At 39.6% G+C, this 16,697-nt stretch overlaps 1 protein-coding gene across 1 annotated transcript; it reads left to right on the top strand.

Moving 5' to 3' along the window:
• The first annotated feature begins 547 nt into the window (after positions 1–547).
• On the top strand, positions 548–4,108 carry LOC122680259 (matrix Gla protein). The gene is made up of 4 exons (XM_043881430.1): positions 548–697; positions 2,193–2,225; positions 3,052–3,127; positions 3,726–4,108. Exons 1-4 carry the CDS (start codon positions 637–639, stop codon positions 3,865–3,867), a joined length of 312 nt encoding a protein of 103 aa, XP_043737365.1. The 5' UTR covers positions 548–636; the 3' UTR covers positions 3,868–4,108.
• Positions 4,109–16,697: the final 12,589 nt, after the last annotated feature.

Raw genomic sequence — 16,697 nt, 5'->3', positions numbered from 1 at the left:
GGGTCCTTGGCCATCCCTGTCCTGCTGAGCACTTGGAAAAACTGCAAAAGGGATATATCACCAGGTGAACACCCAAGTGGTTCAGATGAACAGTTCAGCCCTACTAGGAAAATAATTCTAAATTAGAACCAGCACAGAAAGTGAAGTCCTTTCTCCCCCAGAACCTCTCATCCATCCATCAGGGGAGTGAAGAGAACACTATGGCTCTGTGTATGGACCAAACCTGAAAGACCCAAAGTCAAGGCCAGGGATGGCAGACCAGAGAAGGAATTAGAAAGGCAAACACGTGTTTGTGGCAACTCCCTTCTCTGTGGACCTGTGCCCAGGTCTGACCCAAACATAGGGCAGCCACAACTTGTGTACCAGGGCAGCATCCTGCCATACAAGTCAGGTCCAGGAGTGAGGGAAAACTGCCCACCCGGAGTAGATACTATCTGGAAGGAATGAGTATTTGGGAAAAGTCCCAGTGCTCATTGAATGCCAACCAGTCTCCACCTTCTCCGGCCCCCTCCCACTGGTTCCACCCCTTTCAGCTGCTCTGATTCTTATAAAAACCCCACAGCCTTTCACCAACAGCCTGTAGTTGTCCCTCCCCACTGCTGCTGCAGGAGACGGTGTGAGAGACCCGGAGACACCATGAAGAGTCTGCTCCTTCTCTCCATCCTGGCTGCCTTGGCCATGGCAGCTCTGTGTTATGGTGAGAACTTTCTCCTACTGTCTCTGCGCTTTGGTTTTTTTCTTTCCTGCCTCTGACTTCAGTTTTCATGGATTTTTTCCTCTCCCTCCTTCTCTTCTTTCCCTTTTGCTCTTATAATCTTACAGGACCATGAATTTGACATTTCCCAAGTCCTTTGAGCACTGATCTGCTCCATCAAGTCTTTTTTTTCTTCCCATTGTTTTTTTTACCTCTTCCATATCCAGACTCTTGTATTTAACTTAATAGACAAGTTCTTTCTATGGTAAGTCGCTCTATACCTGGAAACTTTGCTATTTCAAGGGGGGAGGGAAGAAAGATATCAACTCTCCAGCCCCTAAGCTCTCATTTAAACAAATAAGGATGTTTATTTCGACTTTGGTTACAATTGGTTAAGGGTATTGGTTGAATCAATCACCTTTAAGAAAACCAATTTTCACTCGACATGGTATGTATGGCCTTCTCTAGGAGCAGGACAATCTCACAAAGTTAACGACATTTTTTTTTTAGTGAATGAATTTAAAAATAAAGTTTTACATTTAAAGAATCTCAGAGAAAAATCGCTTTCTTAGATCCTATTGTTAAAAGACCAATTTTGCCTGGTTCTCTGTGTTGTTAAATATATGCGTGTCTGTGTGAAGCTAATGAAAAGAAATCTCAGGCAACATGATTTAGGTCATTCAGTCTTATGGTTCAATTATGTGGATATTCTAGGTTTCCTTGAGCCTCAATTATATTAACAGCTATCTGTAGTTTGCTCCTTAGTCTTGAAATTATTTGCCAGTTTTATGTATCAGAGTATTTGGTTTTTCACCTTCTTTTTAACTTTTCAAGCACACTCATATGCTTACAACTATGAGTTTATTATTGCCAAATTTACCTGCTTTGCCTAGGAGAATGGGAGAAAGAAGAAATCTTTTCCTTCAGCGTCGTCTCAGTTCTTTCTCTGACCTGGCATCGTGCCCAGTGTGAGATGTCAGCTGAAGCCAGTGGTTTCTGTGGCTGTCAGCTTAACACAGATTCTTAAGAGGCTTTCAGAACCTCTTAGGAACCTGTCGTGGAGAAGTCCGGCCAAGCCATCTGCCCAGCCTGCCTGGAGAGACTTGCCTGTCTCCTCAACCCTATGTCCCTTCCTTGATCCTGTTCTTATTTCAGGTCCCAAGTTAAATCAAGCAAGGCTCCCTGGAGACTTACATGCAGCACTTAAATTGTCTTCTTTCACCAGCCTAAAGACTTCATAGCTCTTAGAAAATTTTAGCTTAAACCAGGGCCGCTGGCTCCTTAAACACCAGAAAACTAAAGAGTAGACATATCCCAGCAAGAACAGAGCTAGAGAAATAGCTCATAAATCCTAAATGCCTGAAATTTGTAATAACCACACTGCTAAATATACCCCTCCCATCTTTTTGACTCTTCCCTTCCCTTCCTTCCCTATATTTAAACTCCTGTGGTCTGTGAAAAGTAACAATAAAATGAATCTTTTTTTTTTTTATTCCAGAATCTCATGAAAGCCTGGAATCCTATGAAATCAGTAAGTAAATATTTGAATTCCTTACTGAAATCTCAGGTATTGAAGAATCTTTCCTAATTCTTAAATAGACAAAATGGTAATACCTATAACAGAGAGGAAAAAGAGGGTATCTTTTGGAAAAGTAAAGTAAATTTTAAAAGTCAATGACTATAAAAAAAATCACCAGATGAGCATTTTTAAATTTGTAAGATGGCAAGTATGCTTTCGACATACTTAGGAACCATAAAATCTCATTTGGAAAGTTTAAGTTGGCACCACAACAACCACACAGATGGAAAATGAGGAGTAGTGACAAATGACAAAGTACAGGCTTGGAGGCCAAGTCAGCTGGGAGACCACAGACATCAGCTGATGATCTGGACACTATTGAATATCAACTTATAAAGACTGAGTAGAGAAATAAATATCATGCTCATCTTTAATTTGTTTATTATTTTATGATGTTGAAACTGTTCATTTACTGAAAATCTAAAATTACGTTTTACGAGTCCTCAGGACAAAGAGGATTTCTCCTCACAGGAATAAAAAACACACTCAAGTAGAAATACCAAAATCGAGAAAGGCAAAATGATGACCCAAAGCAAAATAAACAAGCAAGGTCTATTGTTGCCTGTGTGCCAAGTGTCTAGTAACCCACATGTAGGTTGTTAATTTCTTTGGATCAGGCAGTTTATGAAATTTGCTTTATCTCCCCCTTTACTCTTCATAGTTACATGAAATGCATAAATGAATGAGTGAGCTTTCAAAGATATTTGCATCAGAGAATACTCATGGAAATATTTTCAATGACTGATTGCCTAAAATTGCACCTGTTTTCTGTTTTAAGATCCCTTCATTAACAGGAGAAACGCTAACACCTTTATATCACCACAACTGAGATGGAGAGCGAAAGCCCAAGAGAGGTAGGTGATGACACGTGATGGGGGTGATCATTATTCCCAGATCTGAATGGAGGGAGAAATGGGTTTTTTTTCCACCGTATATATTATTTCTAAGTATATTCCAAAATCAAAGAATTTAAAAACAATATACAAAAACAACTGATTTTTTAGAAGACTATTTTGTGAACGGCCCAGAAAGGAGAGGGAGGGAGGAGGTAAAGGAGGAAAGACAGAAAATTCATATTTTCATTGAAAAAGAAAATTCCCCCTCTTTTACCTTTACTCCTTGTTCTGTAAATATCTCTTCATCTTGGGGGAATCCCAAGACTCAGACTATAAAGAATCCACCTGCAGTGAAGGAGACCTGGGTACGATTCCTGAGTCAGGAAGATCCCCTGGAGAAGGGAATGGCTACCCACTCCAGTATTCTTGCCTGGAGAATTCCATGCCAGAGAAACCTGGCTGGCTATAGTCCATGGGGTCACAGAGACACACCTGAGCCACTAACACTATGGGATCTCTCCACGATATTTTCGTATTCTTTTTTTCTTACTTCTCCACTTTCTTTATGCCTCTCAATTTGGGCTTCTTCTTTTTTTTTTTTTTTCTCACTTTCTAGAATCCGAGAACTCAACAAGCCTCAATACGAGCTCAACCGGGAAGCTTGTGATGACTTCAAACTTTGCGAACGCTATGCCATGATGTATGGATACAATGCTGCCTATGACCGTTATTTCCGGCAGCGCCGAGGGGCCAAATGAGACTGGACAAAAGTCTCTTTCTTTCCAGAGCCTGGTGCCTGGTTTTATATTCCCTTGCAGTAGCATTACTGAACTATATAGAAACATACGAATCGCTTAATTGTTCCTTAAATGTTCTTGTCTGGCTGCATCCCTCTTTCCTGCCCACAGGTTGAAAAGTAATGAAAATGAAGTGAAGTGAAGGTCAAGGGGGAGTTAGGATGTGTGATTCTTCCATAATAAACTTCTGGTTGGATACTTACATTTTGAGTCTGATTTCTTCTGGGAAAATACTGAGATATTTCAATCATGGCCCACCTCGCCCAGAACAGGAGATTCTGTTAATCGTGTTCTAATGCTGATTAAGTGCACAGGAAAAAATTAACTTAGAAGACACTTGCCCAGCTGTAGTTTGTCTAGACTCTCTCTACCTCTGGATCAGTGAATGGCTGCTTCCTATTATGTGTTTTCCAGGATTTTCAAACATCATAGATGATCGACCATATGATTTTCCTGCTCCCAAAATTTAAATGGCTCCTAAATTCCTTCTGTGTGGATTCTAGATTCTGTACCCTGGCTCTTCACCCTCACCTGAATATTATCATATCCTAAGAGGCTACAGTTTTGACTCTTTCTGGAACCAAGAAAATATGTGTGCTTTCAAAATCACTCAACATTTTTAGAGGATTTGAGCCTGGATTTTGGAGCCATACAAAATACTAGAGCTCCCTTTAATCTGATTTGCCAACCAGGAGGCTGCAGAGTCTCCTGCTTGGTAATGAGGGACAAAATCCAGGATATCTCAATCCCCATTCAGACCTTGTTCTTCTCTGCCCTGAGGACTGGTTCGTGTCCATCTCTGCATCCGTTCCTTCCAATAGGCCCACTGCCTTCATCGCTTTAGTGCAGTATCTTTCTAAGCCTTCAAAACCCAGCTTAAGATGCAAGCACTTTACAAAATCTATAATGGTTAAATCCACTCAGCTCCCATCACGCTACTCAAGCCAGCACCCAGCCCCTCAAGATTCATGTAAAGTCACTTTGCTGTAGAGCAGTTATTGGCACAACATTGTAAATCAACTATATTTCATGTTGAGAATGCATGTATGTAAAGATTCAAGTACAATGATATTGTTCAATTCATGTTTTGATTAAATTTCTTGTTATGTATATTTGTCTAACATTATGGTAAATTCTTGGAGGGTAGGCACTATAACTGCAATTTCTTTTCTCTCTATAACCTTGGTGCTATGTTCTGGCTGTAAAGGGTAATTCAACGAAAGCAGAAAAAACAGACTGACAGTCATGGGGAATGATCAGCCAATTCTGAAACTGATTCATCACAATAATGTGTTGTATAATTTCAACTATCATTGTATTAATATAATGATGGGTGTTTTACAATTTTCTAACCTTTTTTGCAAGCTCTAATTCATTAGACTTAGAACAATGCAGAAAATAAGTAATATTAGATGGTAAAATAGAAACTCAAAGAGGTAACTTTCTGAAGGTACTGTAGTAAATGCATGTTGGTGTGGTCAGGTCTGTTTTTCTTGTTCTGGGGTTTATTTAATTCTTGAAATGCATTGGATTTAGAAAATTTTCAGTCATTATTTCTTCAAATATTTTCACTCCTTCACTCCTCCTTTGGAGATTGCAGTGACATGCACATTAATCACTGGCAGTTTTTCCATAGCTCCATCATATTATTTTCATTTTTATAAGTTGTTTTTTCTCTACTGTTTCATTTTTTATTATTTCTTTTAATGTATCTATAAGTTTACCAACTTTGTCTTCAGTAATGTATAGTTTACTGTTAATCCTATTGAATGTATTTTTCATCTCGGTCATTATAGTTTTCATCTCTAGAAGTTTGGTATAGGTGTTTTAATATTCTCCATGTCTCAACTTTTTTTTACATATTAGATACAGTTATGGTGACTATTTGCTTCCCTGATGGCTCAGTGGTAAAGAATCCACCTGCCAATGCAGGAGACAAGGGTTCAATCCCTGGGTTGGGAAGATCTGGAGAAGGAAATGGCAGCCCACTCCAGTGTTCTTTCCTGGAGAATCCCGTGGACAGAGGAGCCTCGTGGGCTATAGTCCATAGGGTCACAAAGAGTCAGACACAACTGAAGCAACTTAGCATGCACACACTAACTTCCAAGTCTTAAAGTTCCAGGAACCAGATCTATGACCATGATTCAGATAATAAATTGGGGGCCCAGGGTCCTTAAGTGCCAGACCTCGTATATATTATACAACACTAAATTCATAGTTTTTGAGCTGGCAAGGAGCTCAGCAATAACCTAATTCAACTCCTTTCTTTTAACTGAGTAATTTGAGAGCTAAGAGACTAAATGACTATTCCAAGGACAGGTAATTCTATCCTCTTAAGAAATTTGCTTGTATTGACCTCATAAAAATCTAAGCCCTTAAGTCAATTTTTAAAGGGTTATAAACAAACGGTCCATATATTTGTATCAATCTCCGATTGGGTACAATCACACTTCCCCATCTGATAAAGTTATTTTTAATGTAGTTTCCACCTCAGTCAGAGTTCATCTATTTATATTCTCAGTTCCATTTCTTTTTTGGTATATTCTGGTTTTTCCAGAGCCAAGACATTTAAAGTGATAGCTCACAGGTCTTACTATTTCCCCTTCATGATCTTGGTAAGTCCTTTCATGGGAGTAGTAAATCCTGGGAACCAAAGAGTGTTTAAACACAGACAAGATATTCTGCTCCCATCCCATAAAAGCAATTTAGCATTTTAGCACAGCATTTGAGAATTACAAAAACTACGGAACTGGGTCTCCCAGTTCCACCACTTGGAACTGTGAAATTCTCTGTTAATTCATCTTGCTGTACTTCAGTTTCCTTATGTCAAATAAGGTGATTCTAGTTCCCACCTTAGAGTTGTAAATATTAAATAAACGAATATATGTAAAATGTCTGAAATACTGCCCAGCATAGAGTAAGTGCTAATAAGTGTTAAGTATTTCTTCTGTTATTTTTTATTGTACTATTACTATTACGATAAAGCACCATACTCTGGATCTTAAGAAATGACAAGACAATTTCTCTTTGGAGAGTCTCATTTATATCTCGAAGGCAGTCTTAATAACAAAAGACTATTGGTAGCACCGGCCAGCTTGTACCCAAGCCATTCTTCCTCTCTTCTACCTACGCTGACAAAGCATGTGGTTTCAGAAGATCAGGACAGGATTTAAGGAAAACGTATGATCTTAGCTTTCACGCTCTACTAGGCTTGTGATTCTTATAGCCACACTTTTGTATCATAATAAAATATCCACAATAGAATGGAGTTAAACTTATATACTTACATAGTAGTAGTATGTTCAAGCACTTTTTTCATTCATCAGTTCAGTTCAGTTCAGTCGCTCAGTCATGTCCAACTCTTTGAGATCCCGCAGACTGCAGCACACCAGGCCTCCCTGTCCATCACCAACTCCTGGAGTTTACCCAAACTCATGTCCATTGAGTCGGTGATGCCATCCAACCATCTCATCCTCTGTCATTCTCTTCCCCTCCTCCCACCTTCAATCTTTTCCAGCAACAGGGTCTTTTCAAATGAGTCAGCTCTTTGCATCGGTGGCCAAAATACTGGAGTTTCAGTTTCAACATCAGTCCTTCCAATGAATATTCAGAACTGATTTCCTTTAGGATGGACTGGTTGGATCTCCTTGCAGTCCAAGGGACTCTCAAGGGTCTTCTCCAACACCACAGTTCAAAAACATCAATTCTTCAACACTCAGCTTTCTTTACAGTCCAACTCTCACATCCATACTGACTACTGGAAAAACCATAGCCTTGACTAGACAGACCTTTGTTGGCAAAGTAATGTCTCTGCTTTTTAATCTGCTGTCCAGGTTGGTCATAACTTTTCTTCCAAGGAGTAAGCATCTTTTAATTTTCATTCATACATCTACCTTTTCAATAATAGAAATCTGCAAGTAATACTGTTGTTCTACTCTGAATTTTTGAGCACCATGATTATCCATCATTAGTAGACTTTCCTTCAACTTCTCCATCTTACTACTTCTGGCCTAGCTCTTTGTCACATTGTAACAGATCAGGATGAGCTCAGCCTGTAGGAGGTAGCCATTGCTGGCCCTCATTACTCTGCTCCCTGTTACTAGGCAACAGGTCTTGCTCAGCCATTGTTCAGGTGCCTCAGTGGGACCTTCCCACAAGCAACTCACTGTCAGTGAGTGGCCATTAGCTATCCTGCTCAGCTTTTGGTCAGTATTGCAGTGAGGCCTGCCCACTGGTAATGGTCAATGAGGAACAACTGGGAAAGTGACTCAGTCAAGGGTCAGTGGTGTGGTGGTCATCAGGTGGAAAGTAAGTTAAGAGGCAGATTCAGGCCTTCTGCTGGAGGCCCTCCAGCTCACCCAGCCTTGGGCCAGTGGGTGAGCCAGGGGGCCCGGGGAACAGACTGGAGACTATATCCTGGGGGCTCCAGAGCCCTGACTAAGGCCCTCCACTAGCCTTGGCCCAGGCCTTGAGGAGTGGTGAACCTCTCCCCCATCCCTGTCTCTGTGACCTCCTAGCAGTGGCCATCTGTTTGGTCACAGTTTGTGAGACCTGGTCTCCCCATTTTGGCAGCTTGAGGAGACTGAGGGACATTTGGGTTGGATGCCTGGCTCCCTCAAAGATGACAGCTGGGCAGGATGTGGGAACCTGGCCCTGAAGGAACTGCCAACTCAGCTCTGCCTCCTCTTAACCAGGACTGGGACCTTGGAGTGTGAGAATTGTGCCTTGGGGCTTTACCCTTTCTGGTCAGGACAGAGAATAACATTCATCTGGTAGAAATTTACAGGAACATCATTACTTGACCGTGACCAGACCTCAAGAAAAAAGGATCTGACACCGAGAAGTCTGCAACAACTAACCATGCCCATCCCTCACCTTTGCCTTTAAAGGGACTTGCTGAAAGCTTTCAGTAACTTTGGGGATCTCAGGGCATGAGCCACCCATCTCCTTGTATGAATCTGAAATAAACCTCTCTGTTCCAAACTCTAATGTTTAGTATTGATGGGCCTCACTGTGCGTCAGACACATGGGCTCGTGATTTCAGTAACGCTATTACAGATTCTTCACTGTCTGAGCCACCAGGGAAGCCCTTACAGAACTCTAATGAGAACAAATTCTTTTTTGTTGTTGTTTTTTAAAAATTTATTTATTACTTATTTTTGGCAGTGCTGGGTTGTCACTGGATTGCAACACATGGTCTTTCTCTACTTGTGGAGAGCGGGGGCTACTCTCTGCTGTGGTTCATGGGCTTGCTCAGGCTCAGCAGTTGTGGCCCACAGGCTTAGTTACTCTATAGCATGTGGGATCTCCCTAGACCAGGGATCAAACCATGCCCCCTGCATTGGCAGGTGGATTCTTTATCACTGGGGCGCCAAGGAAGTTCAAATGAGAGTAAATTTTACCTCAAGTTCATTTTGATTTGAAAGTCTGAAACATTGCCTAAATTGCCTCTGAGTTTTCATTTGTGGAGAAGGGTCCAATTTCATCCTTGTGGCTCAGGGGCAAAGAATCCACCTGCCAATGCAGGAGACATGGGTTCCATCCATGATTCAGGAAGATCCTCTAGGCCATGGAGCGATTAAGCACCTGTGGCACAGCCACAACTATTGAGCCTGTGCTCTGGAGCCCAGAAGCCACAACCACAAGAGCCCCTGATCCACAACTAGAGGAGCCACCACGATGAGAAGCCTGAGCATCACAACCACTCTCTGCAACTAGAGAAAAGCCTGTGCAGCACCCAAGACCCAGCACAGCCCAAAATAAAAAATACATGAAGTCAGGAAAATCCCCTGGAGAAGGAAATGGCAACCCACTCCAGTATTCTTGGCTGGGAAATCCCACGGACAGAGGAGCCTGGTGGGCTACAGTCCAAGGGGTCACAAAGAGTCAGACATGACTTAGCAACTAAATAACCATCACCATAAAAAAGAAAGAAGAACCTGTGTGTCCTGCATTGGCAGGTGGATTCTCACCCATGGCACCACCAGGGTAGGCCCACTTCTTTCTTATCTTCCCTTCTCCTGCTACTTCAATGTTAAAGAGTCGGACTGTGTCATGGGCCGTTTGGTCAGTTTATGAATATATGTACACACACACACATATATATAAAGCAGAGGTAGGATATGGAAAGCTTTTGGTGGGATCTAAATTCATCCTAGGATTGAAACTGACCCCAATTTTTCTGAATTTAAAATGTAGCTCCCCACCACCCATCAGACTGCATTGTGAGACTACATTGAGATTCATCTATTAATTTCTTTAGAGAAATAAACCGGGTGACCTGTTGGGGGTTTTTTCCATCTCTCATTTCTGTGAATTCAGGCATTGAAAGCTAACCAACAAACATGAAAGCCAGAAACATAAGTCATCTGGGGTTGTTAAAACATGAGGTTAAGCTTTGAAAATACTGTTCAAGAAATGCGCCCTTTTCTCTGTTTAATACAGGAGATTTTTATGGTGTTTGCCTAGAAACACTCTGATTCCTTTCCTTTGGATAAAGCAATATACAAAATTTGTCCCTACCCATTTCATCTAAGGATAATGACCACTCCTTTTGACAACAAACCTGTAATAAAGTAGGAAAATTAACTGCATACATTTGGATGCATGTGTTTAAACATCCTAAGAGAGAATTTTCCTTCTTACAAAGAGTCTTGGAAATGTTTCTAAAGGATAATAATTCTGTTTTATAAAAGTACTCAAAGAAAATCAAAAGTGCTCAATCATATCAGTGAGTTAGTCCTCAAACTTGAGAGTGCACCAAAGAAGATATTTAGAACTGAGAAAAGGGGAGATAAATTTTTCACTAAACTGACAAGTACAATTCTATAAAATAGCCACAGTATTTTATAGCCACAGGAAAAGGTGGCTAAAACTAGAAAGTTTAGTTGAAGCATATGAACAAATAGTACCCATCTCTTTGAAAACAAAAATGGAATTGGGAATTCAAATTAAAAATAGAGCAAATTTATACCAGTTTCCCAAGCATCTGTTCTAAGGAACAACGTTGCCATCAAAATCCTGCCAAAAGTTGTTTTATGCTCAAATAAGTTCTACTGTTCTTATATATCCCATTTCTGAAACATATGTATACATACATGGAGAGAGAGAGCATTTAATGTATGAAGCCTTCTCTGCAGTCCATCAATAAAGGAACCTGAGTCCATTTAACACAGGGGTTCACAAGATAATTTGACAATAGACCATTCTTTTCAAAGAACATTGATCAACATCCTGCACAACCTGTTTTAGAATTAGTTAGGCCCAACCTCTCTCTCTTTCCCTCAATAGCGTGGCTAGTATGAATTTAACATTTAAATAGTTATCATGTACCTGCTCTATGCCATTCAGTATGCTATACAATAACAGCACAATGCTTCACTTATGGGTAAAACAAATGCACTTTTTTTCATAAACATGCTAACCTTGTATGTCAGCCGTGGCCTGAGAAGGGCATCTCGACCAGGAGCTTAGGAATAAGGGTCTATTTCATTTACCAAGCAAAGTTTTCTTTTCACTTCAATGCAAAAAATGACCCAATGCTACATGTTCCATTTGCCATGATTCTAAGACAGCAAAGCTATATAATTTCTTCTATTTTATGTTATTTTATCATGGTAAGCAATTTAATACCGTATCCACCATCTTAACAGTTTTAAGTGTTCAGTACAATAGCATTGTTGACTATATGTTCAATGTTATATAGCAGATCGCTAGAGCTTATTTATCTTGTGTAACTGTAACTTTATGCCCCTTCATCGTAACTCTTCATCTCACCACCAAACCTCTGACAATCACCAACAACTCTTCAACTCTACAAATTTGATTATCTCAGATACCACATATAAGTGGAATAATGCAGTATTTTTCTTTCTGGGACTGGTTTATTTCACTAAGCACAAAGTTCAGAGATTCATCCCTGTTGCTTAGCACTGGAGAATTTCCTTCTTTTTTAAGGTTAAATAATATTCCATTGTGTACATTTTCTTTATCCATTCACCTGTCAGTGGACATCTTGCTTATTTCTACAACCTGGCTATTGTGAATAGCACCTCGATGAACATGGGAATATAGTTATCTCTTCAATATTCTGATTTCATTCTTTTGGATCTAGAGGTGGGATTGCTAGATCATATGATAGTTTTATATTTAATTTTTTAAGGAGCTGGCATACTGTTTTTTATAATGGCTGCATTATTTTGCATTCCACCATCAGTGTGCAAGAATTTCAGTTTCTCCTCAACCTCACCAACACTTACCTCTTATCTTTCTGATCATTACCATCCTGACAGATGTGAGGTGATAGCTCTGTGTGCTTTTAATTTGCATTTCCTGGATGATTAGTGTCAGTATCTTTTCATTTATCTGTTGGTCATATATATGTTTTCTTTGGAGAAATATCTATTTAAGACCTTTGCCCATTTTTTAAAAAATATCAGGCTATTTATTTATTTGCTACTTGAGTTCTAAGTATTCCTTATATATTGTGAAAACTGATCTCTTATCAGACACATGATTTATGAATATTTTCTCCCATTCACTAGGTAACCTTTCACTCTGTTGATTGATCACTCAGAAATTTTTTAGCTTGGTGTGGTCATAATTGCCTATTTTTGTTTCAGATACCTATGTTTCAGTGTCTTATCCATGAAATCATTGCCAAGACCAATATCATAAACGGTTTTCTCCTGAGAGTTTTATGATTTTAAGTCTTTTAAGTCTTTAACCCATTTTGAATTGATTTTTGTGTATAGTATAGCATATGGGTCCAATTTCATATGTGGATATCTAGTTCCCCAAACACCATTTGTTGCAGAGACAATTCTTTTTTCCATTGTGCATCTTTGACATTCTTATTAAATATTGCTTGACCACATATTCACAGATTTATTTCTGGGCTCTTTAGTCTGTTCCACTGATCTACATGTCTGTCTTTTTACCATCACCATACTATTTTGATCTCTGTAACTATGCAGTATATTTTGAAATCAAGACATGTGATGCTTCCAGTTTTGTTCTTCTTCATGAGGTCAATTTATCTTCATGATAATTTGTGGTTCCTCATGAATTTTAGAGTAGTTTTTTCTGTTTCTGTACAAAATGCCACTTACAATTTGATAAGGATTGCACTGAACCTATAGATTGCTTTGGCTACTATGGACTTTTGAATAATACTAAATTTTCACCATGAACATAGGATGACTTTCCATTTGTGTCTTCTTAATTTCCTTCATCAATGTTTTGTAGTTTTCAGTGTATAAGTCTTTTAAGTTTATTCCTAAATATTTCATTCTTTTTAGTGCTACTGTAAGTGGAATTACCTTCCTTTTATTTCTTTGTTCAACCTAATTGCTCTGCTTAGGATGTCCAGTAATATATTGAATAGAAGTGGTGGGAATGGGCATTCTTGTCTTGTTTCTGATGTTAGAGGAAAAGATTTCAGCTTTTCACCATTGAACTTAAAATTAGTTTTGGGATTGTCATATATGGCCTTTATTATGGTGAGGTATATTCCTTCTATTCTTTATTTGTTCAAAGTTTTTATCATGGAAAGGTGTTGGATTTTGCAAAATACTTTTTCTACATCTATTGAGATGATTATGTGATTTTTGAAGCATAGTTGATTTACAATATTATATTAGTTTCAGGTGTATAAGGGCTTCCCTCATGGCTCAGTGGTAACAAATCTCCTGCAATGCAGTAGACACGGAAGATGTGGGGTCGATCCCTGGGTTAGGAAGTTCCCCTGGAGGAGAAAATGACAACCCACTTACAGTATTCTTGCCAGGAAATCTCACAGACAGATGAGCCTCATGCACTACACTAGGGGTGCAAAGAGTCAGACACAACTGAGTGACTAAGTGCTCACTCACCCAGTTACACAACATAGTGATTCAATGTTCTTGCAAATTGTACTCTATTAAAATGTTTACAAAATAATGGCTATATTTCCAACTGTATATAATATATCTTTGTTGCCTACCTATTTTATGCATAGTAGTTCAGATCTTTTAATCCCATATGCCTGTCTTGCCCCCTCTTTCCTCTTCCCATTGGTAACCACTATCTTGTTTTCTATACCTGCGAGTCTGTTTCTGTTTGGCTATATACATTTGTTTTAGACTCCACATATAAGTGACATCATACACTGTCATTCTCTGTCTGACTTATTTCACTAACCATAATAGTTCTCTACATCCATCCATGTTTTTGCAAATGGCAGAATTTCATTCTTTTTATAGTTGAATAGTATTTCAGTGTGTGTGTGTGTGTGTGTGTGTGTGTGTGTGTATCTTCTTTCCATCCATCTGTTGATGGACACTTGGTTTGCTTCTGTGTCTTGGCTATGGTAAATAATGTTGCTATGAGCATTGGAGTGCATGTACCTTTTTGAGTTAATATTTTTGCTTTCTTTGGATATATACCCAGGAGTGAAACTGTTGGATCATATGGTATTTCTATTTTTAGTTTTTTAAGGAATCTCCTTACTATTTTCCATAGTGGCTCCACCAATTTACATTTCCATCAAGGTGGCACTAGTGGTAAAGAACCTGCCCATCAATTCAGGAGATGTAAGTGACTGGGGTTCGATTCGTGGACTGGGAAGAATCCCCTGGAGTAGGAAATGGTAACCCACTCCAGTATTCTTGCCTGGAGAATCCCAAGGACCGAGGAGCCTGCTGGTGGGCTACTGTCCATATAGTCACAAATATTCAGACACAACTGAAGTGATTGCATACATGCAACAGAGTGTAAATATTCCCTTGCTGTGTAGATTATCCTAGGTTGTTGTTTTTTCCCTCCAGCATTTTGAATGGATCATGCTGCTCTCTTTTGGTCTCAAAGTTTCTGCAGAAAAATCAGCTGATAGCCTTATGAGGATTCTCTTGTATATGACTCTTTCTTTTCCTTTGTTTGCCTTTATAATTCTCTCTTTATATTTAAGTTTTGCCATTTTAATTATGATATATGCTAGTGTGGGTCTGTTTGGGTTCATCATGTTTGGGCCCCTTTGTGCTTCCTATATTTGAATTTCTGTTTCCTTTCTCAGGTTTGGAAAGTTTTCAGCCACAATGCCCTCAAATAGATTTTTGATCCTCTCTCTCTCTCTCTCTCTTCCTTCTGGTGTCCCTATATTGAGAATGTTGGTATGTTTAATGTTATCTCAGAGACTTCTTAAAATGTTTCCACTTTTTAAACTGATTTTTCTTTTTGCTGTTTTGATTGGGTGATTTCTATTATTCTGTCTTCCAGATCACTTATGCATTCTTCTGTACCACTGCTATTCATTTTTTTCCCTAGTGTTTTTTTATTTCAGCTATTGAACTCTTTGTTTCTGACTGGATCTTTTTTATATTTTCCAGTTCCTTGTTAAGATATTCACTGTTTTTGTCAATTCTTTTTTAAATTTAATTAACATTCCTATTACCAATGCTTTAAATGCTTTATCTGGTAAACCGTTTATTTCCATTTCATTATTTTTTCAGGTGTTTTCTCTTGCACTTTCAATTAAGAGAAATTCTTCTGCCTTTCCATTGTACTTAGCTTTCTCTGCTTCTGTGAATTTAGGTGAAACAGTTACCTATTGAGATCTCGAAGGGGGCTTCTTATGTGGAAGTGTCCCTATACAGACAACATGTGCCTTGGGTGGAGAGCTAATACATGCTACTTCCCTGGGTGGTCCCAGAGAAGTTGGGGTGCTGGGTGCAAGTATCCATTCTTGTCCTCCCCTAGGGGAAGCTGAGAGCTGAGAAATTTTTCATCTGTTTATTCTGTGCTAAGCCAGAGAGAGGATCTATGGCATCTATGTGCCCAAACCACCATCTCCATTCTCCCCCAGACAACTAGATTGTGCCAAACCCATCAGTCCTCCAAGACTGACAAGACTGATACAAGCTAGTTCCTTGGGAAGTACTAGAAAAGTTGGAATATTGGACACATGGATCAACTTTTTCCCTCCTCAGGGTATAGCTGAGAGCTCAGATTTTTTCATCCTATTCACTCCATGTTGAGCAGAGATGAGGTTCTAGTGCTCCACCATCTCTACCAGCTCCATCAGCTCTACCACCTCGGGCTGCCATTTTTATCTCCCTTATGTGGCTAGACCATGAGAGACCAGTCAGAGTTCCAAGTTTAGTCAGGCAGAAGAAGCCAGTCTTCTGGGTAACTGATGTTAGAAAAGCTGGGATGCTGAATGTACAGGACAATGACTCCCTCTCTTAGGAGGAGCTGGGAGCTCAAAGGTTTCTTCTAAATTTTATGACTGGGCTGGGGGCAGGGACCCTGGTATGAGAATGTCCCAGGCCTTCATATAAATTTCAGTGAGCCTGGTTTTGTGCTTGTCCAGGGTGTAGGAGCCTTCTGAGTAGAATTCAGAAATTCTGGGTTTCTCACAAAGACAGTTTGTCTGTGAATTGTTGCTGAATTGGTGTTTTTGTAGGAAGAAGTAGGGTCCAGGACCTTCTACCTCACCATCTTGCTTATGTCACTGCCTCCTCCATCAATGCCTCTTTTCCTGAATAGATTCTAGTTTATGGGTATCAGTTCTATAAGATCCAGTGTGAAGCACAGAAAATTGTCTGATGGTCTCAGGGTGCAACTAACTGTGACTGCTCATAACCCAAAACTTGTCCTTCTCTGGGGTGTCTAAGCCTGCCATTGCTTCTCTCAAGGCTGCTTCTCATGGCCTGTTAAAACTTTCATGTATTATTTTTAATCTTTATTTATTTTTGGCTGTCCTGGGTTTTCACTGCTGCTTGGGCTTTTCTCTAGTTGCTGTGAGCAGGGGCAAC

Source organism: Cervus elaphus, chromosome 22 (genome assembly GCF_910594005.1).
Source record: "Cervus elaphus chromosome 22, mCerEla1.1, whole genome shotgun sequence".
In the NCBI taxonomy this organism is placed as follows: domain Eukaryota; kingdom Metazoa; phylum Chordata; class Mammalia; order Artiodactyla; family Cervidae; genus Cervus; species Cervus elaphus.
Note: the sequence above shows the minus strand (reverse complement) of the source record. Positions and strands in the feature narration are given on the sequence as shown.

Bases quoted from the DNA above. Each gene is read 5' to 3' on its own strand.
- LOC122680259 (XM_043881430.1), top strand. From the start codon at position 637: ATGAAGAGTCTGCTCCTTCTCTCCATCCTGGCTGCCTTGGCCATGGCA. The intron at 698-2,192 runs GTGAGAACTTTC...TTTTTATTCCAG, and splicing joins CATGGCAGCTCTGTGTTATG to AATCTCATGAAAGCCTGGAA. The intron at 3,128-3,725 runs GTAGGTGATGAC...CTCACTTTCTAG, and splicing joins AGAGCGAAAGCCCAAGAGAG to AATCCGAGAACTCAACAAGC.